Source organism: Schistocerca piceifrons, chromosome 5 (assembly GCF_021461385.2).
Source record: "Schistocerca piceifrons isolate TAMUIC-IGC-003096 chromosome 5, iqSchPice1.1, whole genome shotgun sequence".
In the NCBI taxonomy this organism is placed as follows: domain Eukaryota; kingdom Metazoa; phylum Arthropoda; class Insecta; order Orthoptera; family Acrididae; genus Schistocerca; species Schistocerca piceifrons.
In genome coordinates, this window is record NC_060142.1 from 499,910,783 (window position 1) to 499,935,416 (window position 24,634).

Sequence of the window (24,634 nt, forward strand, 5' to 3'; positions counted from 1 at the left end):
CCATAGTCCTTGGTCTAAATTGTTCATTAAACAACTTTTTCTTGTTTCGAGACGGTATTCCTAATAATTTTAACATTTCTACAACAATTTCGCAAAATGACTTATCCCATCTGCCCCGCAGATAGGGCAGAACGGGAAATATGCAAGAATTTCTTTAAAAATTTTAAAAGTTCCTAATGTACAGTTTTCAGTGATTTTCAAGTAAGGTACGCTAGGTCACACTACAATATGACTTTTTTCACCTTTAGGAAGTGTTTTCTTGCGCTCCTTTTTTTAAAAATGGAACTCGTGCAACATGAAGTATTCCGATGGATTTACATTTTCCTGGAACCTTGTACCATTATTATGAATTTAGTTCAGCTCCAAGTTTCCCTACGAAGCAGAATAGCAAAGTGATTAAGAGCTAGACAACTGTGTAGGCCAGAGTGAGAATCACTGATCAAACCTTTGTATCACCCACTGTTACAGTGGCCTTCTTCTGGGTCTCCTGGTGTATTTGATTGTCCTGATGCATTATGTTTTGTTATGACTGCTCTACTGAGCACGACATTACGTCACAATATTATTATTGTCTCTTATGGCGGAAGGAGTACGAAACTTTATTGTAGATGGTTTCCTGTGCTGGAGAGAGTGGGCATCTGCTGTTGTCTGTTGCCTCTCATAGCGTGTGCCTTGATTGGTTGCAGACTGCAGGCGTATACAAGCTGGACTATTAGTGTGGAGAAATATACACCGGCAAAACAAGCAGGCCAACAGCGACGCGTATACGGCAGCACGAAGAATACATTCGACTTGCGCAACACAACAAATCTGCAGTGGCCGAACACCAGAAAGACTTGGCAAGAAAATAAAATTCAGCGCAACCTGCTTACTTCCCAGGAGGTAGGAATACTGAACCACAAGATCAGAGAGGCCACTGAAATACTAAAACAGCGTAACAACATAAATAGAGAGGACAGTCCTAGGCTTGCACCGTACTGGCTGAGTTATCAAGCCGCAGAAAACAACACGAGACGTGCGCGTTGCCGGTGAGCGTGAGGAAAACAAGAGCACATACCCCATTCGCCGATTTCTATGAGTTGTGGCACATACGAATTGGGGGGGGGGGGGGGGGTGAAGAAAGTTGGAATCCTATTTACATTAGTTTTGCGACCACAACTGCTGAGGTGTGTGCTGCTGCATTGTCGTGATGGAACAGGACTGATGATGTGTGTGAAATCTTATGGGCCTTAACTGCTAAGGTCATCAGTCCCTAAGCTTACACACTACCTAACCTAAATTATCCTAAGGACAAACACACACACCCATGCCCGAGGGAGGACTCGAACCTCCGCCGGGACCAGCCGGACAGTCCATGAATGCAGCGTCCCAGACCGCTCGGCTAATCCCGTGCGGCCGGAACAGGACTTTTTTGTGGTCCAATCGCCGGCGTTTTTCTTGCAGCTCGGTTTTCAAACGGTCCAATAACGATGAATAATAAGTACCTGTAATAGTTTTACCCATTTCCAGATTGTCGATGAGGATTATCCCTTGCGAATCCCAAAAGATAGTCGCCATAACCTTTCCGGTCGAAGGACTGGTCTTCGCCTTTTTTGGTGCAGATTCTCTCTTGGTAACCCATTGTTTACATGGTTGTTTGGTCTCAGGAGTATAGTAATCTATTCATGTTTCATCTACAGTGACGAAACGACGCTTAAAGTACTGCGGATTCTTTCCGTACAGCTGCAAACCATCCTTGCAACATTTCACACGATTCCGTTTTTGGTCAAGCGTGAGCAATCGCAGAACCCATCTTGCGGTTAGCTTTCTCATGTCCAGCGTTTAATGCAAAATATTATGTGTCCGTTCATTCGAGACGCCCACAGCACTAGCAATCTCAACTCTTCTGTCATCCACCACCATATCATTGATTTTATCAATGATTTCTGGAGTCGTAACCTCCACAGGGCGTCCAGAAAGTTCAGCATCACTTGTATCAATATGGCCACTTCGAAAATTTTGAAACCACTTATAAACTGTTCTAATCGAAGGTGCAGAGCCACCGCAATGTTTATCAAGCTTCTCTTCGACTTTCTTGATTCAGACGAATGCCAAACACAAAGAAAGAGACCAATATGGCTGAAACTTGGTGTGCGTTCTTTCCAAAGATGCTAACTAAACATGACCTCGATACGCGCCGGTGGTGCCATCTCTTGGACTTTGCACGGAGTTTTCAATCGCCCCGCGTACTGTAAGAAGCAAAAGACAACAAGAGGTCCCACTCCCTCCTCTACACAATCCTGTTACAATGAAGTTTACCGCCACAAAAGACCAACTTTTTAAAATTGTAATTTCAAGTCAGTAGTGCAGTGATGACAACGTACAGGGTGTTCCGAATCTATTCGTTCAAATTAACTCACGAGGCAGAGAACATCAAAACAAATGTACTTAGTTATGGTACATATGGTGTTGATGGCAATTTCTGACGCAATGGACGATAATAAACAGAGGGTAGCTTAGCTTGCCAATTAGAGTAGTGGCATTCATGGAAACTGACCGTCGTGTCCAGTCGAAGATTCCTGGCATATCTGCAGTTGTTTCACCAGCGACGGAAATTCTAGTGACGACGTCTTGTTCTGTTTGCACCTGCTTCATAGCTCCCTCCCCGCCCCCCTCCCCATCCCCAGCGGAGAAATCTAGACACGTGAGGTCAGGTGACCTGGGCGGCTAGGGCACAACACAAGACCCACCGATTCCCGAAGGTGGCTCTCAGATGATCCCTCACAGCAGTGCTGACATGGGCTGGCGCCTTATCGCGCTGAAAATACATCCTTTGTCTAACCTCCAGAGATACACCCTCCAGCAGTTCCATCAGGATGATATATCTCCAACCGATGAGGTGCAATAGACTAGTTTGCGAACGTTTGTTTCACATACAACTTTAAGCGCTATATCTACTTGCAGTAAATGGTCTCACATATCTGATGTTTGATGAAGTCCTAAACGCGTCATATGAGCAATAAAGTCATTCCTCGCCTGATGACTGATTTTTACGGTCGCGGTCCAGACGGCGTGAATGGAGAACTGCTGATTATTATAATAATGAATGCCTACCTGCCGCATGATTCTTTATGTCACATTTATATTGCTGTTGTTGTGGTCTTCAGTCCTGAGACTGGTTTGATGCAGCTCTCCATGCTAATCTGTCCTGTGCAAATCTGCAGAGCTAGTTGGCATATAAACTTGTACTACTGTAGTAGGCATGGGCTTCGTTTCTATCTTGGCCACTATAATACGTTCACTATGCTGTTTGTAGTAGCTTACCCGCACTCCTATTTTTTTTATTCATTATTAAACCTACTCCTGCATTACCCCTATTTGATTTTGTATTTATAACCCTGCATTCACCTGACCAGAAGTCTTGTTCCTCCTGCCACCGAACTTCACTAATTCCCACTATATCTAACTTTAACCTATCCATTTCCCTTTTTAAATTTTCTAACCTACCTGCCCGATTAAGGGATCTGACATTCCACGCTCCGATCCGTAGAATGCCAGTTTTCTTTCTCCTGATAACGACGTCCTCCTGAGTAGTCCCCTCCCGGAGATCCGAATGGGGGACTATTTTACCTCCGGAATATTTTACCCCCATCATCATTAACCATACAGTAGAGCTGCATGCCCTCGGGAAAAATTACCGCTGTAGTTTCCCCTTGCTTTCAGCCGTTCGCAGTACCAGCACAGCAAGGCCGTTTTGGTTAGGGTTACAAGGCCGGATCAGTCAATCATCCAGACTGTTGCCCTTGCAACTACTGAAAAGGCTGCTGCCCCTCTTCAGGAACCACATGTTTGTCTGGCCTCTCAACAGATACCCCTCTGTTGTGGTTGCACCTACTACGGTACGGCTATCTGTATAGCTGAGGTACTCAAGCCTCCCCACCAACGGCAAAGTCCATGGTTCATGGTGGGAGGACATTTATATTATTGAGATTAAAACATTCCCGAAAATCCTTGGTCTAAATTGTTCACTAAACAACTTTGTCTTGTTTCGAGACGGTATTCCTAATAATTTTAACATTTCTGGGACCCGTATCTTGCCAGTATCAGCGTCGATAACAGACAAAAATGGTCGAGATTCTAGATTCAGGGAATAGCTGAACTGGGTGTGTATGTAATTAAATTTTTACGGAACCTTCAGTACGGGACTCCTACTAGCACCCAGCCGATTTTTTAATTTCCGGATTATCCAGATTTTCTATAATCTGAACGACTTGCGGCTTCCGCCGTGTTTCAATCACACACTCGAAACGTAGTGGCAGAATCACGTCGTCTGTACGACGTCAACATGTAGGGGGCGGACTACTGTGGTACGAATTGTACTGCGGCTCGGTGTCCGTTCGCCTCGGCTGTCGCTACCTGTCGTCCCCAGCGGCGCATTTTCCGCATCCGGTGGGCGACGTCGTCGGCGTGACCTTTGAGGCAGCCAGTCAAAGGCAGCGGTTCGCCGCATAAATTATTACTCGGTGGCAAGGCACAAACTTTACGTCCGTGCCGCCGCCACCGCCGCCCTCAAAGGACTCACAAAAAGGAGACCGCCTTTATGGAGAAATACGGCTTTGATGCGGGGATGAAGTTTCTCTCGTAGCGAGCGGCAGAGAAGGGGCCCAAGATTCCCGCAGTTCTACAAACCGGATTACCTACATGTCGCAGACGCGCTGGGGTGACACAAATTGGCATAACAATTGAACACGGATTAGCGCATTTCACACGTGTTCCGATTTTTATCCATCTATTAGCCTTAAAGACAGTCTCTTGACTGTGGTAGATTTCAATAACGTTTTCCTTATCATATTGTTGGGGTTGGAACCTGCTGTTCCTAAACTCTGCCTTTTGTGAAACACAATTTTTGTTCTACCTAAACGTATTTCTGACACCTGTGTCTCATCTTCAGTGAGTTCAGTTTCATTCCTGTAAAATATTATACAACGCTTTTGTTAGATTTTCGCCGGCTGGGGTGGCAGAGCGGTTCTAGGCGCTACAGTTTGGAACCGCGCGACCGCTACGGTCGCAGGTTCGAATGCTGCCACGGGCATGGATGTGTGTGATGTCCTTAGGTTAGTTAGTTTTAAGTAGTTCTAAGCTCTAGGGGACTGATGACCTCAGATGTTAAGTCCCATAGTGCTCAGAGCCATTTTTTTGTTAGATTTTCGATTTTAAACATGAAAACTATAATACACACAGTTTCATTTTGTTGTGAATTCTCATCTTAAACTGCATTAATTTTAAAGATGGAATTGCAACAACAACGCTGATTCGGTAATTGTTGAAGAGACTCTGATTGCTGGTCAGCATCATACATATTATTTCTCAAGTCAACATCCCTTTTTCGCTACATATACTAACCGCACAGGGATGATTATGGTTTATTTAACCGGCTTCTGACAATGCATACCGATTTTACGATGGCAAATTTTAACATAAGAGACTCTTAATCATCATAAGAAAAAGAGTATCATGGATGCCCGGCTTCATACCTATATTGTTAAGTTACTAATCACGAATGAGAGGCTCCTTTTTCATATTATCTTGTTACTAATGCCATTTACTTTGTTTTAAAGTGTTTATTAAATGGATAAATTGCATACAGCATTGACACAGATAACAACCGTGATTATTGCATTTCGTCGGTCAATGTACGGATGGGTTTTTGTAGATGACGCTGGAGTTGTCGTCCGATGATGTCCCATATGTGCCCGAATGGAAACAGATCTGGTGATCCAGCAAGCCAAGGCGACATGTCGACTCTCTGTAGAACATGTTGGGTTACAAGAGCGGAATGTGGGCGAGCGTTATCCTGCTGGAAACCCCCCCCCCCCCCCCCTGGGGTGCTGTTCATGAATGGCAGCACACAAGGTTGAATCACCAGAGTGAGGTACAAATTTGGAGTGCTCCTGCCGTCATAAGAATCCGCACCCCAGACCACAGCTCCAGGTAGGGGAACTCGGGGCAGAAAGGGATAGCGGGGCACAATGGGAAATTGCTCTTTTCTAGACTGGAAAGTGTTGCATCCTGTTGTGTTGGCTGTAACTATTTCTCCGAATGGAAGGGAAGTGAGGGTAACCATTCTGATTTACACTCCTGGAAATTGAAATAAGAACACCGTGAATTCATTGTCCCAGGAAGGGGAAACTTTATTGACACATTCCTGGGGTCAGATACATCACATGATCACACTGACAGAACCACAGGCACATAGACACAGGCAACAGAGCATGCACAATGTCGGCACTAGTACAGTGTATATCCACCTTTCGCAGCAATGCAGGCTGCTATTCTCCCATGGAGACGATCGTAGAGATGCTGGATGTAGTCCTGTGGAACGGCTTGCCATGCCATTTCCACCTGGCGCCTCAGTTGGACCAGCGTTCGTGCTGGACGTGCAGACCGCGTGAGACGACGCTTCATCCAGTCCCAAACATGCTAAGTGGGGGACAGATCCGGAGATCTTACTGGCCAGGGTAGTTGACTTACACCTTCTAGAGCACGTTGGGTGGCACGGGATACATGCGGACGTGCATTGTCCTGTTGGAACAGCAAGTTCCCTTGCCGGTCTAGGAATAGTAGAACGATGGGTTCGATGACGGTTTGGATGTACCGTGCACTATTCAGTGTCCCCTCGACAATCACCAGTGGTGTACGGCCAGTGTAGGAGATCGCTCCCCACACCATGATGCCGGGTGTTGGCCCTGTGTGCCTCGGTCGTATGCAGTCCTGATTGTGGCGCTCACCTGCACGGCGCCAAACACGCATACGACCATCATTGGCACCAAGGCAGAAGCGACTCTCATCGCTGAAGACGACACGTCTCCATTCGTCCCTCCATTCACGCCTGTCGCGACACCACTGGAGGCGGGCTGCACGATGTTGGGGCGTGAGCGGAAGACGGCCTAACGGTGTGCGGGACCGTAGCCCAGCTTCATGGAGACGGTTGCGAATGGTCCTCGCCGATACCCCAGGAGCAACAGTGTCCCTAATTTGCTGGGAAGTGGCGGTGCGGTCCCCTACGGCACTGCGTAGGATCCTACGGTCTTGGCGTGCATCCGTGCGTCGCTGCGGTCCGGTCCCAGGTCGACGGGAACGTGCACCTTCCGCCGACCACTGGCGACGACATCGATGTACTGTGGAGACCTCACGCCCCACGTGTTGAGCAATTCGGCAGTACGTCCACCCGGCCTCCCGCATGCCCACTATACGCCCTCGCTCAAAGTCCGTCAACTGCACATACGGTTCACGTCCATGCTGTCGCGGCATGCTACCAGTGTTAAATACTGCGATGGAGCTCCGTATGCTACGGCAAACTGGCTGACACTGACGGCGGCGGTGCACAAATGCTGCGCAGCTAGCGCCATTCGACGGCCAACACCGCGGTTCCTGGTGTGTCCGCTGTGCCGTGCGTGTGATCATTGCTTGTACAGCCCTCTCGCAGTGTCCGGAGCAAGTATGGTGGGTCTGACACACCGGTGTCAATGTGTTCTTTTTTCCATTTCCAGGAGTGTAGTTTGAAGTGCGAGATTTAAGCGAATTGTTGTCCGTCACGTTACCGCTTGCGTTGTTCTAACGTTTGGTGAATTTCATCTCCAGGTAAGCTGTTAATTGATAATTGTATACCCTAAAATGACACATTCCCTGAAAGTGCATGGCATTTGTTATACTTTAATTATGTAATGCGTTTAAATACGTCAGTTATTACGCTCCATAAGAGTTATTAACTTCAGAAGTGTTCTCGGGGCGGAACGGGACGGGGCAGAATGGGATAGTGTCCCGTTCTGCCCCGTCATATTTTGATGCAAGTAGAAAGCAAACCCAGCCTGGATGTTCATGGATGCCAGACTCTCCCAACCAGCTATGTTCGTCGAACAACTCATCTTTCCAGGTATCGCCCGAGGTTGTCATTCCAATCCCACTATTCTGTCAAAACACACGGCGGACTACAAGACGAAAAGGAAAAACCGTCGTATTAACAGATCCTCCTTATAAGAAGGAACTGCAGAATGCTGTCGCGCGTAAAGTAGGCCTACAGAAAGGAGGAGGGTGCACAAATATAGACAATGTCAGGACAGGGACGTCAGGTGCAATGCAACTTAAGGCAAAAATATCAAACTGCACCCCCAAAAAAACCAAAACAGAGGACATCAAAGACCTTAAGAAAAACCAAAAGAAGAAGATGATGGACAAGAGAGAATCAGAGAGAGAGGATGCCAAGTGTCTCTACTGTGGGGACTTCTACTCCGTGAGGGCTGGCTCGCATGCCAGAGTGGGCGCACAATTCATGTGCTGCTATAGACAGTGAAGATGAAGAGGAAATGCTGATTTGTGACTATTGTCGGAAGGGCTAGTAGTTAGTGGTTTGGTGGTTATTAAGCAGTGTACATTTTTCAGAATGACATTAAAATATTTTCTTATTTTGAAGAATGACTTTTTAATTGTTTAAATTACAAAGTGGCTCTGAGCACTATGGGACTTAACTTCAGAGGTCATCAGTCCCCTAGAACTTAGAACTACTTAAACCTAACTAACCTAAGGACATCACACACATCCATGCCCGAGGCAGGATTCGAACCTGCGACCGTAGCGGTCGCGCGGGTCCAGACTGTAGCGCCTAGAACCGCACGGCCACTCCGGCCGGCCGTTTAAATTACACATTCCTTAGTCTGAATTGCCTGTTATACAACATTTTGTCATAGTTTAATACGATATTCGTAATTCAAATTCAACGTTTATGCAACAATTTAACAAAAAATACCCTTATCCCATTCTGCCCCGTGGGTGGGGCGGAACGGGAAATATGCAAGACTTTCTTTGAAAAATTGTAAAAAATGCATAATGTATTGTTTTAAGTTATTTTAAAATAAGGTACATTAGGTTACACTACAAGGTGTTTTTTTATCACTTGAAGAAGTGTTTCCTTGTGTTCCTTTATTTTACAGAAATTGTTAAACATTAAGTATCCCGTTCCGCCCCGAGTTCCCCTATAGGTCCAGTGTGTCTAGCATGCAGACAGGTTGGCTGCAGGTCCTCAACTGGCCTCCTTCTACTAACCAACGCACGGCCACCACTGGCACCGACGCAGAACCAGCTTTCATCAGAAAACACAACAGACCTCCACCCTGCTCTCCATTGAGCTCTCACTCGAGACCACTGAAGTCGCTGATGGTGGTGGTTTGGGGTCAGTGGAATGCACAATACAGGGAACGGGCTCGGAGCTTTCCTTGAAGTAACAGATTTGTAACAGTTCGTTGTGTCACTGTGGTGCCAACTGCTGCTCAAAATGCTTCTGCGAATGCAGTACGATGCGCCAGAGCCATACGCCGAACACGATGGTCTTCCCTCTTGGTAGTGCCACGTGGCCGTGCGAAGCCCGGTCTTCTTACGACCGTATGTTCTCGCGATCACCGCTGCCAGCGATCATGTACAGTCGCTACATTCCTGCCAAATCTTTCTGCAGTATCGCAGAAGGGACATCCAGCTTCTTGTAGCCCTATTACACGTCCTAGTTAAAACTCAGTGAGGTGTTGATAAGGGCGTCTTCGCCGCCTTAAAGGCATTCTAGACCAATATCAACTTACCACGTCCAGTCCCAAAGGTAACCAATGCTCACAACCGTTAGCGTGTATTTAAAGCAAACCGGATTTCCGTCCTCTTAGTGGCGCTACTAGAGCCTCTTATGCGACAGGCGTGAAATCTGAATAGACATTATCTTTCAGATGTAGAAACACACATATCAACTTTCGTTTATGTCGCACATCTCCTTCTTGGTTTTGCGATTTTTTTTTCGTTAGTGTATTTGATAGAAGCCTTGTATCTTCACTAGCCAGCCCGTTACAATATTATGTTTGGGATGTGATTAAGGACAAAGAATTGCTTTGAAGAATTGTAATTTAGAGGGAATTTTCCTGGAATGCGACGCAAAACCGCACAAAATGCGATACAAAAATACTACATTTACGGCAGATAGAGGTTGATTAAACTGTTACCTAATACTGAAGAGAATGAAACACTAAAAACCACAGAAGTGTATTCTCGGGTTCTTCGGAAGACATTTGTTTAACGACTTTACTGATGTTCCGCAAGCATGAGTGGCTGGCATTTTCAAAGGTTCACCCTACATTTCTGTGGGCGGACTAAAGTAGAACACGCAGCCAGAGATTAACAGAAGTACTGTCCGACACACACAGTAAGATGGATTGCCGATTATAGATACAGATGAAGAAAGATATAGAATGAGACACTTGTGGTGGACATTTGACAACGCATCTTGAGACTTGTCTACGTACGCTCTGTAGCCAAGAGTTAGATTCCCTATTGATAGCCTGACCATAGCTGTCGTGTGGCAACGCCAAGACATGTCGGAGTGAGAGGAAATAATGTTGCGGAACACAGTTTGTCTACAGCTGACAATGGTTCAGTACTTACACAAACGTGTCTACGCTGCCTCTCTACTCAAATGACCCAAATGATTGCCGACGCATACAGCAGATGAGACCAGTGCTTGTTACAACAACAGACAGAAGCGTCTGTAGTCCTCTAAACCTGCAAATCACACCATCATTGCCATCATCATCATAATCATCATTATCATTACACATTTCGTATTCTATGCTAGACAAAGGCCTCATCTAGACATTTATATGTAATGCTGTCTCCAGCAAAAAGCATTCATCCCGCTCCCATATGTTTTCTAATGTCATCTACCCACTTTCCATTAGGTCGTTTCTGTCTTTTCCTGTCTTTGGAACGTAGCCAATAAATTCCTTACTGCCTCTTACATCTATAGGCCTGATTACAATCACACCTACTCCCATTTCATTTATAATGAAGTCGTAACTATGTCTTCCTCACATATCTTTTCCCTGACAGAAGTGTTTTTGTTTTATCGTCTTCCCTAGTAATACCTAACACGTACGAGGGATATTCATAAATTTTTAGCTGTCAGCTTCAAAAAATAAATTCATATAATTAATTTTTTGTTCCATAACCTTCTGTTATACAGATGACAAATAAAACTTCATCATTACTCGTTTATCTCCATTGCTTATTTATCATTCGAAAAACTTCGTGGTATGCGTGAATAAACGTAACAGGTGAATGTGTTCTTGTTTAAATCGTGACAGATGCAGTCGCGAGCTTTCGGAAACATCGTTTATGGTGGATGAAATTAAATCGGAGGAAGACAAGGCTATTGTGTCTGGAGTAGGTGTTTCGCTGTTTTCCAGCAAACTATCCATCGTATAACCACCCTAAGAATTGAAGGACAACACGAAATTTTAAAACAGGTACTACGTTCGTCTCATCGTCAGCTGAACAGAGGAAATCATCACGCAGAATATGAGAATATTAACTAATTAAGTTAAAATGTAGACCCTTCTTCGCAACGAGGAAGAATGTCTTACGAGCGACTTCATAAACGTTTGCAAAATGTTTTCCTCAGTTCCAGTCTCAGGGAAATGCAAAAGACTCTAGTGAGTTGTTGTTGATGCATTTAAAAAACAGTTGATAACTATACAAAGTAGTACACTGTGTTAATACTCACTTCATTTGTTTCACTATCGTACTCTTGCCCGATTCGCCAGCACCTGGAACAGGTAAAAACAAGAACTGTCAGAAAACCATATTTGGGTAGACGGAAGTTGTTGCGACAGCGTTTGTTAACCCAGTACTCTCATTACAGCAGCACAGAAAGACATCTGAATAAGGAGAAAGGAAAGATGGAAGATTATCGTTTAGTATGCGCCGCCTACGAGGTCACTAGATACGGAACATGGAACTAAGGCTGGACATGGGCGAGGAAGGAAATCAATTACGTCCTTTTCAAAGGAACCATACCAGAATTCGCCTTAAGGATTTAGGGAAACCACGGAAAAACCTCAATCAAGATTGCCAGATGAGGATTTACAATCGAGTCATCACGTCTTCTTATGTCTCAGTATATGGATTGATTTCAGCGTTTTGACGGCAGTGAAGTGCTAAAAACTGCATTTCGGCACAGGCTGAAGTCCCAAACGAAGAAATTTTCTGGCGGGAGTTTGAAGAAAGCTGCTTCTATAGCCCCAAAAGTACTCGGAGAGCAAACGGTGACGACGTAGAGAAATGATCAGGAATTGTATGTGCTACATTTCATAACAATTATTTTGTGCGTGTGCTTTGTCATGTTTGCTCTCCAGTTTGAAATTGCTGTTCTCGTACACACTGTGCATTTGCCCACTCCAATAATGCAATCATTATAAATCTTGCTTGTGTTGTTATTGCGAATTTAAATGCTTATACCATTCATTTATGCGCACTTTAACATTACTGGCAACAAGAGTTTCGTAGCATATAATGAATTCCCAAGTAAATGCATTTCCAAAAATTAAATTAAATTAAAAACAATGAGGAACGTTTTCTGTATATGTGCTTATTCTCAGCTGACATCAAAGCTACAACTTTTTCCATCATTTTCGCTACTAGCTATGCTCATTGCCAAACGCCACCATTACGTCACCAGGCTGTCAGAAACATATAAACGGAGCTAAAACTTCTGTGTTGAGGTAGATGGATTGGCTTACTTTCGTGTGTCTTGGTTTCTAATGTGTCAATATAGAAATAGATTATTTATCGTCAGTGTGTCGTATTATGATGATGGTATATAATTTCACGGGTCCATCAAGCAGCACGTTAAGTCTTGTTACATTTGGCAGTGAACTTTGATTTCTTTGAAGCCAAGATTTCCTTTGTTCTTTGTGAGTGTGCTTGCTTGCGCTCTTCCATCCAAGAGGTACGGCGTCTTCTTTTCGGTTGCTCGTCTCGTGCAGCGCATTCGTCACTGTCTTCTTGTGGAGGAGGCCCCTGTCACAGGGGTCTTTGGGTTTGATTTGTAGGGGATAGATGTCGTCTTTGGCATTTTTAAACCTTGGGAATGCGGTTTTGGGGTCTGAACAAGAAATTGAAAGACCTTCCCATCCATTCTTCCATGGTTTTATAGACTCTGTATTTAATTTGGTCTATTTTGCCACAGACTTCCTTGTTGGATCTTTTTCGGTGGAAGCCATTCTCTTAAGTGGACCCCACGATTGGTCTAATTATTCTGTTCTCTTTTACCTTTAGGTCTTCGAGGAGGCCTTTCTTTGAATTAAGGGAAAGGGCTTCGGCTACATTCGTAACTACTGGCCTCAGGAACGTTTCCTAGCGAAGTATGTTTTTGTTTTATGAAAGGATTTTTTGCTGTAGATCGTGAGCGGGTAATTGTCAGCCTTCTATAACAATAGTTCTCTCTTCCATATACCTGTCCGCAGCTCTCTCTTGTCAACACCTCCTCCCCCTGCAGTTTTCAATTGCCCTTGTCGTATAGTCCTCTAGTGCAAGTATACTCTTTCTTGTAACAGCTGTTGTCACCGTCATTTTCAATCTTATTCTCTTTCATTATCCCTTCTGTTTCTGATGATACTAAACACGGATCCAAATGTGCTAAGCTAATTGTTATTGTTATTCTTTATACCCTTTATTATTATTATAGTGGTTGTTATAATTAATGGCTCTTATTATTTTATGCACACATGATACAGTTCAAGTACTTGGGAAGCTTGCTGATTAAGGATGCTCACTGCACATATGAAATTCGAGCAAGAATCGCCATGACCAAACCCGCACTCAACAAGGACCAGAAAGCTTAGGTTGGATTAAGGAAGAATTTGTTGAATAATTTGGAACAGAGACGGGGACCGTGAGAAAGATGGAGAAAAAATTCCTGAAAAAATTGAAACGTGGTACTGGAGAAGAACAAAGATCTAGGGGAAAGGATGGTGTGAGAAAAGTAGGAGGGAAGAGAACTATTCTGAATACAGTACTTCAGAGAAGGTCAGTTGCATAGGACACATAATTAGACATGAGAGGCTCACCATGACGTCATCGAAGGGAAGATGAAAGGAACTGCAGGACGAGGAAGGATGAGATGAAAGTTGCGAGGAGATACAGCAGCTTGAAGGATGAAGCTGAAGACAGGGATCATTGGCGTCAGAAATTCTCCGTACGAAGTCACGGACCTGCCACTAGGCCGAACACAATATAATAATATGTATGATAGTAAGTGTATGTGCATGCTTCGTTTCTGGTGGTGCGGCGTAGGAGAGGGACCTAAGGCCCTAATTCAGTCAAGTTAAATAAACAGTAAATAAATAAACATTATTTTCACTTGTAATAGATACCCTACCTAGCGCTAAAGCAGTCAGGTGCATATATAATACTGCAGTACAGTAAAATCATACAAACTCACGAATGTTACTGAATACTGAAGGTAAGGATTTGTATGCACAATGACCCTATAAACGCAGCCATATAACGTTAATTTATGCTGGCTAATCCACATCGAAACTGTAGTACCACTCATATATTTTGAGTCTGATCTTATAGCCTTACCGCGCTAATGAAATGAAGTATGCATAAATGACGTCATACACATAGTTGGAGCCATTACGACTACCGAGCGAGGTGGCGCAGTGGTTAGCACACTGGATTCGCATTCGGGAGGACGACGGTTCAAACCCGCACCCGGCCATCCTGGTTTAGGTTTTCCGTGATTTCCCTAAATCGCTCCAGCCAAATGCTCGCTGTTTGATCCTCTCCGCCAGATCAACCAGTCATCCATTACGACCGTAATGACAATTAAATGGCTATGGGTGAGAAATGTAGCTATGTGAATGGTTGGTAGACGACAAAAGAAGTTCTTGAATGGATTACAAGACACAAGAAAACATCGAGACGATAACCTAAAGGAAGGTGGGTGGATGACAAGGGAAACATGTACGACAACATTGTCGCGTACATATGACAGCCATAATGCATGTTGGTGATGGCCTTTCCGCGGCAGTGTGTGTCAAACAGCTGGTGATGATGACAATAATATGATTAAATCTATAAATATACTATACACCGTGGAATCTATATACGAGGGTTGGAACTTAAATAGTGGAAACTACTTATTCACAACCGATACGAAACAGTTACATGTTTGTACCTGTTACTGTTCTTCGAAGTAGTCACCAGCGTTATGTAGAACCCGTTGCCAGCGATATGGAAGGCGTAGTATACCGTTAGCAGAGCATCTTCTGTTGATGGAGCGAATGGAGCGTTTTACTGCCTGTCGAATCTCTGGAACAGCTCTGAAGCGAATGCCACGAAGTCAAAACTGAAACGGCAATCCAACGAATGGTGTCATTATAGGTCGCCGCGGAAGTCGAAAGTGCGTCAGAACCCCAGTATGGTGAAAGTTGTTGTGATTCTCGTGTACGACTGTGATAGCGTTATCCTAACGCATAACGTTCCTCCACGGCAGACCATCAATGCACAGTATTACTGTTCGTTTTTGGATCATCACCTGCGACCAGCTTTGCGAAAAAAGCGGCAACACTTTCTTCGCAACCCACCCATCATTTTGCACGACAATACGCGGGTGCATACAGCGCAAGCTGTGGTTGCTCTGTTCGGTCGATGGGACTAGGAAGTACTGTACCATCCACCGTACTCCCCGGGCTTAAGTCCTTGTGACTTTGATTTGATTGCGAAGATGAAGGAACCACTTCGTGACATTCACTTCAGAACTGTTCCAGAGATTCGACAGGCAGTAGACCGCTCCGTTCGCACTATCATCAGAACAGGCTGTGCTAACGGTATACTACGCCTTCCATATCGCTGGCAACGGGTTCTACACAACGCTGGTGACTACTTTGCAGGACAGTAACAGGTGCAAACATGTAACTCTTTTGTATCGGCTGTGAATAAATTAGGTTCCAACCCCCGTATTTTTCTTTTTGTCAGGCAGTGTAACAAACTGAGAATGGGGACCTAAAATTAGAAATCTTAAAATATCAGTCCAGTTAAGTTATCAGCAACAGGTTTTCTCAGGTCTTGTGCACTGTACCGAGGTGAGAAGGAAGGAAAGCACGCCTTCTCTTGTGCGAATGTTTTGTCTGCGCTCTGTACCATACAAGCGGCGTTATCTTATCTCCCGGAGCTGGTGTGAACACACACGCTTAGTTACCGACACGGCAATGAAAGTTTGTTCTCGCCCTTGGCATACGAAACGTGCAGAACGACGACGAGAGAATGTGATCCATGCCGTGTCCTGCGCTAGGAATAGTACACACGAAATGAATACAACTTTTGATAACGTGGTCACAACATTCTCTGCGCTTGGAATCGCTGCTAGCTACGATTTTGTTCAGCCATGTTTTCTATAAGATAGCAAGATTTTATCTGTGTCTAATACTTCTGCTTCACGTACGCTACTTGATCGAAGATACGTAATGCGTAATTGAGCATTAGATGTTACGAGAGGCGGATTCGTAAAAAAAAAAAAAAAAGAAGAAGGGGGGGGGGGGGCAAGTGCGAGTAGAACTCACGCTCTGAGTGTTCCACACAAACTTAATTACGTATATATCCACTGCGGGAATCAAGAATCTCTACTATTTTGGCCTGCTATCGACAAACCTTGACATCTGAGTCTCAACTTTATCTGCGATAATACCGGAGAGCCTTGGCGATAGTGATGTTTTAAGAATGGGAAAATAAGCTGAAGATGCGAACGGAAGTTTGTTTTAGGGAGAGAATGGACTAGGCCAGTCCGTACAGCTGTATTACTGACACTGCTATGATGGCCGGACTAAACATGCCTGACATTAACCGAAAGTGTACTGCGTTATATATTAAACGAATCTCCCATTTGTTGGACGAGGAACCTCTCAGCGTAACCAGTTGGCTCTTCCGAACCTTACAACCCACCGATATGCATCCACCCATTGATGTAGGTAAAATACATTACAAACTACGACATGTCAAGCAGTTTTTTCTTGAAGTAAGCTATATTGATGGACATTATTTCACGCAGGATTTACCGACGACGCACCTGTTATTAAAAAGATGGACATCTCCAATAGTCCGGAATCTCATTGAACTTAAATACCCCAGTGTTCATTGGAAGGCAGTTTGGGACAACATAAGTTTAACCGTCCACACTGCTGAAGTGACGTCCACATGGTATAAAGTGGTAAACGATGTTATACCCACTAATGAAAAGTTGCATAGAATCGGTTTAAGTGACAGTGATAAATGCGTCTGGTCGACACCTTACGCCATCGCTTCACTTGTGGCGGTCATCTCATTAACTGGAAATGCGTGCAGCAGAGGCTGGGCCTGATTACCCGCAGCAGCCCAGCCAGCCACTGCACTGACATCCTGCTCTGGCCGGACGCGAAACATTTTCCCGCTACCAAGAACAATACCGTGATGTGGATGTTAGGACAGTTTGTGACTTATATCATCATCCACAATAGTGAAGATAATCTCATTAGTTTCGAGGTTTACATGAGAACGGCACGCTGGAAGATGAAACGTTACCCAAATTTCAGGAAGATGTTTGCTAACATGTTAGACATAATTTTTGAAAAACAAGGCGTAGGGTAATTCTCGATGCCGGTAAGGACACAAACCACATACAAGACTATGTAGCGAACAAAATACACAACGAATAAGGGGTTATACCAGTTCCTAGGACTACTCCCGACTTCTCAATGGTGTTATTAACTTCATTATGACGTTTTCATTAATTTATGTTCCTGTGCATCTCTTGTTATCCGTTTGTGTGCTCCAAATGACTTTGAGTTTGGACGGTTATGAATCAAATGACAGAACTGTCATTCTAGTTAAGACAATCAATTATATATATGTTTGCGTTTCGGTTCTATGTCTCTGTCTGGACTGAAGAGGCTATTGTCAGTTTACTATTTATGTTCTATTTTGTAAGCTTACAAATGGGACTATATTGAAATGTGTTTTTCAGTCTATTGTAGGATACAATTCGTGTTGAATCAGTTCCAGCACTTCAATATTTTGTTTTTGTGCTTATGTACACGTATGGTTGTTTTAATAAAGGAAAAAAAGGTAAAAAAATAAAAAAATGGCGTAATGGCTAGCACAGCTGACTAGTAAACAAAGAGACCCGGGTTCAAGTCCTGGCAAGACACGAATTTTAATTCATCATTTCTTGATTTTAAGTTTGAAGTCGGATAACGAATGACAAAAGAAATATTTTTTCGTGTGATATAATTACAAATTCGCAATTTTCGGATTTTTTCCCTTTACTTGTACTGTAAAACCTTGTTTCTTGTCAAATATCATAATTCCAGGTCAACGGGAAGTGCCTTACGGGTCTTGACGAGTGAGTTTGCGAGTGTCAAAATATGTGGCATAAGTGGCAGCATCTTTTGATTGTGATGACTTAGAAGCTTGCATTTATTACAACGCCAAGAGACTATATACCTTAGTACGAAACATAAATTTCCACATGACACAATATCCGTTCCTGAGGAAAATGGATCTTAATAGATGGACGGACAGACAGATGGACAGCAAATGACAATTTCTTTTCATATGATGTAATTACAAATTCACAGTTTTCTTATTTTTTCCTGTAGCTTTACTGTGAAATACTGCTTCTTGCTAAATTTCATGGTTCTATATGTTTTGATGAATGAGTTTTCGATTATCATAATATGGACATAAATGACCGTATCTTTTGATTGCATTGACTGAGAAGCTTCAGATTTTTGCACCGCCAGGGAACGTAGACCTCAGTAAGTGACATAAATTTCAACGTGTTACACCTAGCCGTTCGTAAGAAAAGATTCTTTTTTCAGTCAGAGAAACAGACAGACAGACGTGCGGATGGACAACAAAACGTTCCGTTTTTACCGACTGAGGCACGGAAGTTTAAAAGTATTATGTTGTCAGTCGAGACGGAGTAACAGCAGAATGAGTCAGTCAGGAAAGCTCAGTGACTTCAGGCGTACACTACTCAGTGGATGTCACCTGAGTAACAGATCCATGTGGGACATTTCAACCTGTCCAAAGCTGCCCACATCAGATGTTGGTGATGTAATTGTGAAGTGTAAAAGCGCAGGAAGAACGATAACTAAACCAGGACCAGGCAGCCTTCATATACTGACTGGCAAGGTTCGACGAGCTTTGCGAAGGGCGGTTGTAAAAAAAATGGCATAAAATAAGCTGAGTTCTAAAGTGCCACCAGCTGTCCATCCAGCACAGTGACCGTGCGTAGGGCTTAAAATGAATGGGGCACAATGATCGAGCAACTCTTCATAACGAACACATTACTGTAGTCGCGGATAAGCGACTCTTGAGGTGAGCTGAAGAGCGACTCCACAGGGTACTGGATGACTGGCCGCGAATGGTATGGAGTGATGCCTGTGGCGTCAAAATGGCAGGGTTTGGGTTTGGTGAATGCCTGGAGAACTTTACCCGTCATCATGCACAGCGCCAGCGGTGAAATGGGAAGAAATTAGTGTTAGGGTACGTGAGAGTTTCTCGTGCTTAGAGTGTGATCCTCGTATTGTACTTGAGAACGCTACACGCGGAACTTTGTGTACACATTTTACAACATTGTGCACTACGTACAGTAGAGGCAATCTTTGGAGGCGAAGATTGTTTGTAACAGCATGACAATGAACCCTGTCATAAAATATCATCTGTGAGGCATTGGCTTGTGGACAATAACATTCTCGAAATGGACTTGCCTGTCCAGAGTTCCGGTAGTGGAACAGATTTGGGACGAGAGAACGTTGATTTCGCTCCAGAACCCAGAGTCCAACGTCAATTCTTTCTCTGGTCTTGGCTTTTGAGGATGAATGGACTATCCTCCATAGAGATTCAGACGCCTCACTGACAGTGTCCCCAGCAGAGATCAAGTCGTCATAAAAGCGAAGGTTCAAATGGCTCTGAGCACTATGGGACTTAACATCTGGGGTCATCAGTCCCCTAGAACTTAGAACTACTTAAACCTAACTAACCTAAGGACATCACACACAACCATGCCCGAGGCAGGATTCGAACCTGCGACCGTAGCGGTCGCGCGGTTGCAGACTGAAGCGCCTAGAACCGCTCGGCCACACCGACCGGCGTGTATGTGGGAGAAGTGAGGAACCACAACAAGGACAGGGAGATGATTAGGGTTTGATGTCCCGTCGTCGAAGAAGTCATTCAAGACGCAAGGGTGATCAGGACAAGGACGTGACATGAAACGACATCGGTCTAGTCATTTTCAAAGAACCATAGCGGTTTTCACATTAAGCGATTTAAGCAGGTCAGAGAAAACTTACACTATGTGATCAAAAGTATCCGGACACCTGGCTGAAAATGACTTACAAGTTCGTGGCACCCTCCATCGGTAATGCTGGAATTCAATATGGTATTGACCCACCCTTAGTCTTGATGACAGCTTCCACTCTCGCAGGCACACATTCAATCATGTGCTGGAAGGTTTCTTGGGGAATGGCAGCCCATTCTTCACGGAGTGCTGCACTGAGGAGAGGTATCCATGTCGGTCAGTGATTCCTGGCACGAAGTCGGCGTTCCAAAACATCCCAAAGGTGTTATATAGGATTCAGGTCAGGACTATGTGCAGGCCAGTCCATTGCAGGGATATTATTGTCGTGTAACCACTCCGCCATAGGCCGTGTATTATGAAGAGGCCCTCGATCGTGCTGAAAGATGCAGTCGCCATCCCCGAATTGTTCTGCATCAGTGGGAAGCAAGAAGGCGCTTAAAACATCAATGTAGCCCTATACTGTGATAGTGCCACGCAAAATAACAAGGGGTGCAAGCCCCCTGCACGAAAAACACTACCACATCGTAACACCACCGCCTCGGAATTTTACTGTTGGCACTACACACGCTGGCAGATGTCGTTCACCGTGCGTTCGCCATACCCACACCCTGCCTTCTGATCGCCACATTGTGTACCGTGATTCGTCACTCCACAGAACGATTTTCCACAGTTCAGTTGTGTAATTTTATGCTTCCTTACACCAAGAGGCGTCGTTTGGCATTTACCGGCGTGATGTGCGGCTTATGAGCAGCCGCTCGACCATGAAATCCAAGTTTTCTCACCTCCCGCCTAACTGTCATAGTACATGCAGTGGATCCTGATGCAGTTTGGAATTCCTGTGTGGTTGACTGGATAGATGTCTGCGTATTACACATTACGACCCTCTTCAACTGTCAGCGGTCTCTGTCAGTCAACAGACGACGTCGCCCTGTACGCTTTTGTGCTGTACGTGTCCCTTCACGTTTCCACTTCACAATCACAACGGAAACAGTTGACCTAGGGATGTTTAGGAGTGTGGAAATCTCACGTACAGACGTGTGACACACGTGACACTCAATCACCTGACCACGTTCGAAGTCGGTGAGTTCCGCGGAGGGCCCCTTTCTGCCCTCTCACGATGTCTGATGACTACGGAGGTCGCTGATATGGACTACCTGGCAGCAGGTGGCAGCACAATGCACCTAATATGAAAAACGTATGTTTTGGGGGGTGTCCGGGTAATTTTGATCACGTAGTGTAACTGTGGCCGGTTGGATGGGATTTAAAACTCGGTCTGGCACAGAATTTCATTAATACGGCATTTGCAAAAAAATGGTTCAAATGGCTCTGAGCACTATGCGACTTAACTTCTGAGGCCATCAGTCGCCTAGAACGTAGAACTAAGTAAACCTAACCAACCTAAGGACATCACACACATCCATGCCCGAGGCAGGATTCGAACCTGCGACCGTACGGCATTTGCATTACATTGTAGATTCAACATTTCTAAACAGCTTTTAATGACATAATTTTACGTCATTACAGTTTAATTACTTTCATTTACTTTTTCGTCGGGTTTCACAGTCGATAAGAATTTGCTAAAAGCACAAACCATGGATCCACCGAGGCTGTACACTTTTATCGAAATAAAAAAAAAATTAATATCCACTATAGACCTGTTTCGTACTTTTAAGCCCTTGTCAAATGGAATCAGGGAATAACTTCCGTCGTACTAGAGGGATCTGTTGAGGGTGCAAGGGCCGCTTTGAAATGTAGATTATATGAATGCGCGGTGTCTGTTCTTTCGGACACTTCCGAAAGAACATGCGTTCATATAATTGATTCGCCTCGATGGGCAACGAATCTTCTTCAGTGCGGATGCACAATTACGTCCGACCTCCTGCGGGAATCTCTGAGTAGCGAGCATGGACGACTTGGTCAGTGACGGCGGATAGTGGCGTTCAGTGGAAGTGTCGAACGGCCGAGAGTCGTGTGGAGAGAGTCGGCGCGATGGCGATAAACACTGTGTCCGGGTGGAGCCGTGGTTAATGCACCAGCCTAGTAAGCAGGAGATATCAGGTTCGAATTCCGGTCTGGCACACAATTTTACTCGTCGCCGCCGATTCCGCGTAATGTCCAAATGTAGCTCACATCAATAATCCCTTCCCTTTTCTTTCCTTTCTCCCTCCTCAACCCTCAATTTACATGTGTTAAGATGAAGAGGTCGGCACAAGTGAGGGCCGTATCGAACCAGTCAGACAACAGATAATCCAAATAAATAAATAAGTAAAATTAAATGTACTAATTTACAGATGGGAGTCAACATCATTTCTATGCTGACTATGCTTTTATTTCGGCATAGATATGCGTCAAAAGGCATTTAGGCGCACTTACGTTAGTTGACATGTGCATCAAGAAATAATGTCTACATTGACAGAGTAGAATATTGGCATCGTGTGTGTTACAAACGAATTATAACGCGTTACTAAAGATGTGTGCGTCGCGGAGTGCTGTCCACGTTGACAGACTATGAGCCGAGGTGACGCAGTGGTCAGCACACTGGACTCGCATTCTGGAGGACGACTGTTCAAACCCACGTCCGACCATCCAGATTTAGATTTTCCGTGATTTCCCTAAATTGTTCCGGGTAACTGCCGGTATGGCTCCTTTGAAGGGGCACGGCCGATTTCCTTCCCCATCCTTGACACAATCCGAGCTTTTGCTCCGTCTCTAATGATCTCGACGTCGACAGGATGTTAAACCCAGTGTCAGTTCCTTCCTTCTAGACTATAACATTAACAACCTTACGTGTAATAACAGTTTGTAATACACACGACTGCGAATGATATCGGCTGTCAGTGTAGACATTATCTCTTGACGCTGATGTCCACCAACCTACGTGTGTAAAGGGGTCTGCTGTGACGAAATAAAGACTGCCCAGTACACAAACGTTTTTGACGCTTAACAAGAACAAGTTGACAGTGTCTTAAAAGTAGGAAACATACCTATAGTTTTTTAGTGTTTTTTATTTTGGAAAAAGTTTACATCCCTGATTTTCATACTCATCAACCCGTTCATTTCATTTCAGTGAAACTAACCGAAATAAACGCATGTATTAACTGTCGTGACAAACTTGAAATGCATAAGACAGGAGACTGGCGCAATACTCATACGGCAGAAGTGTGAGACATTCTTTTCAAACGAAACGATAGGCGTCGTAGATTAGAAAGTCATCTCCCGCCCAAATGTGATGAAACATGACGCTTCCGAGAAGGCCATTAAACAGGCCATAAAACGTGCCACTTCGCGGTAGGATATCTTTTACACTTACGACAACTCTGCGATAAGCGCCTTACATAATCTTACGGAACGAAACTTCTGCACAGCAAACATTTGTGCAAAGTATCGGCAGACAGGCGCATGTGTAACTGGCTCAAGCGAAACTACGCGTGTTTCTAGCTTGGAAGTATCTTACTGTGTTATTCGGCACTAGACTCAAAAGAACAAGGCGATAAATAATTCTGCCTTGCCTATAGTCTCATAACTCCCAAGCACTCAGCCTCACTTCGACAGGAATGACGAGGTCCAAGAAATCAACAGACGTGCTATTAGGGAGATCCGGGTTTACGTCCCGTTGATGCCGACGTCATTAGATTTAGGGAAATCATAGGAAACGTAAATCTGAATGGACGAACGGCTATCTGAACCGCTGATATCCCCAGAGGAATCCACTGTCTTACCACTATGCCAGGTGGAACGGTGTACGAAGGAAGGAAGGCAGGGTAGACTTAACGGTGTTCCAGGAGTAACCACTGACGCTGCAGGCAAGGTACACTACTGGCCATTAAAATTGCTACACCACGAAGATGACGTGCTAGAGACGCGAAATTTAACCGTCAGGAAGAAGATCCTGTGATATGCAAATGATCAGGTTTTCAGAGCATTTACACAAGGTTGGCGCCGGTGGCGACACATACAACGTGTTGACATGAGGAAAGTTTCCAACCGATTTCTCATACACAAACAGAAGTTGACAGGCGTTGCCTGGTGAACCGTTGTTGTGATGCCTCGTGCAAGGAGGAGAAATGCGTACCATCACGTTTCCGACTTTGATAAAGGTCGGATAGTAGCCTATCGCGATTGCGGTTTATCGTATCGCGACATTGCTGCTCGTGTTGGTCGAGATCCAATGACTGTTAGCGGAATATGGAATCGTTGAGTTCAGGAGGGTAATACGGATCGCCGTGCTGTATGCCAACGGCCTCGTATCACTAGCAGTCGAGATGACAGGCATTTTATCCGCATGGCTGTAACGGATCGTGCAGCCACGTCTCGATCCCTGAGTCAACAGATGTGGACGTTTGCAAGACTACAACCATCTGCACGAACAGTTCGACGACGTTTGCAGCAGTATGGACTATCAGCTCGGAGACCATGGCTGCGGTTACCCTTGACGCTGCATCACAG

The 24,634-nt window shown here is 44.7% G+C and overlaps 1 protein-coding gene across 1 annotated transcript in view; it reads right to left on the reverse strand.

Annotated features, from left to right (window-relative positions):
- The window catches only part of LOC124797935 (guanine nucleotide-binding protein G(o) subunit alpha), a 525,486-nt gene that overhangs the window by 395,057 nt on the left and 105,795 nt on the right, over nt 1-24,634 (reverse strand). The window contains exon 2 of the mRNA XM_047261071.1: nt 11,570-11,612. Within this exon, the coding sequence (XP_047117027.1) occupies nt 11,570-11,574 (5 nt within the window). The 5' untranslated portion in view covers nt 11,575-11,612. The remainder of the gene's footprint in view (nt 1-11,569; nt 11,613-24,634) is intronic.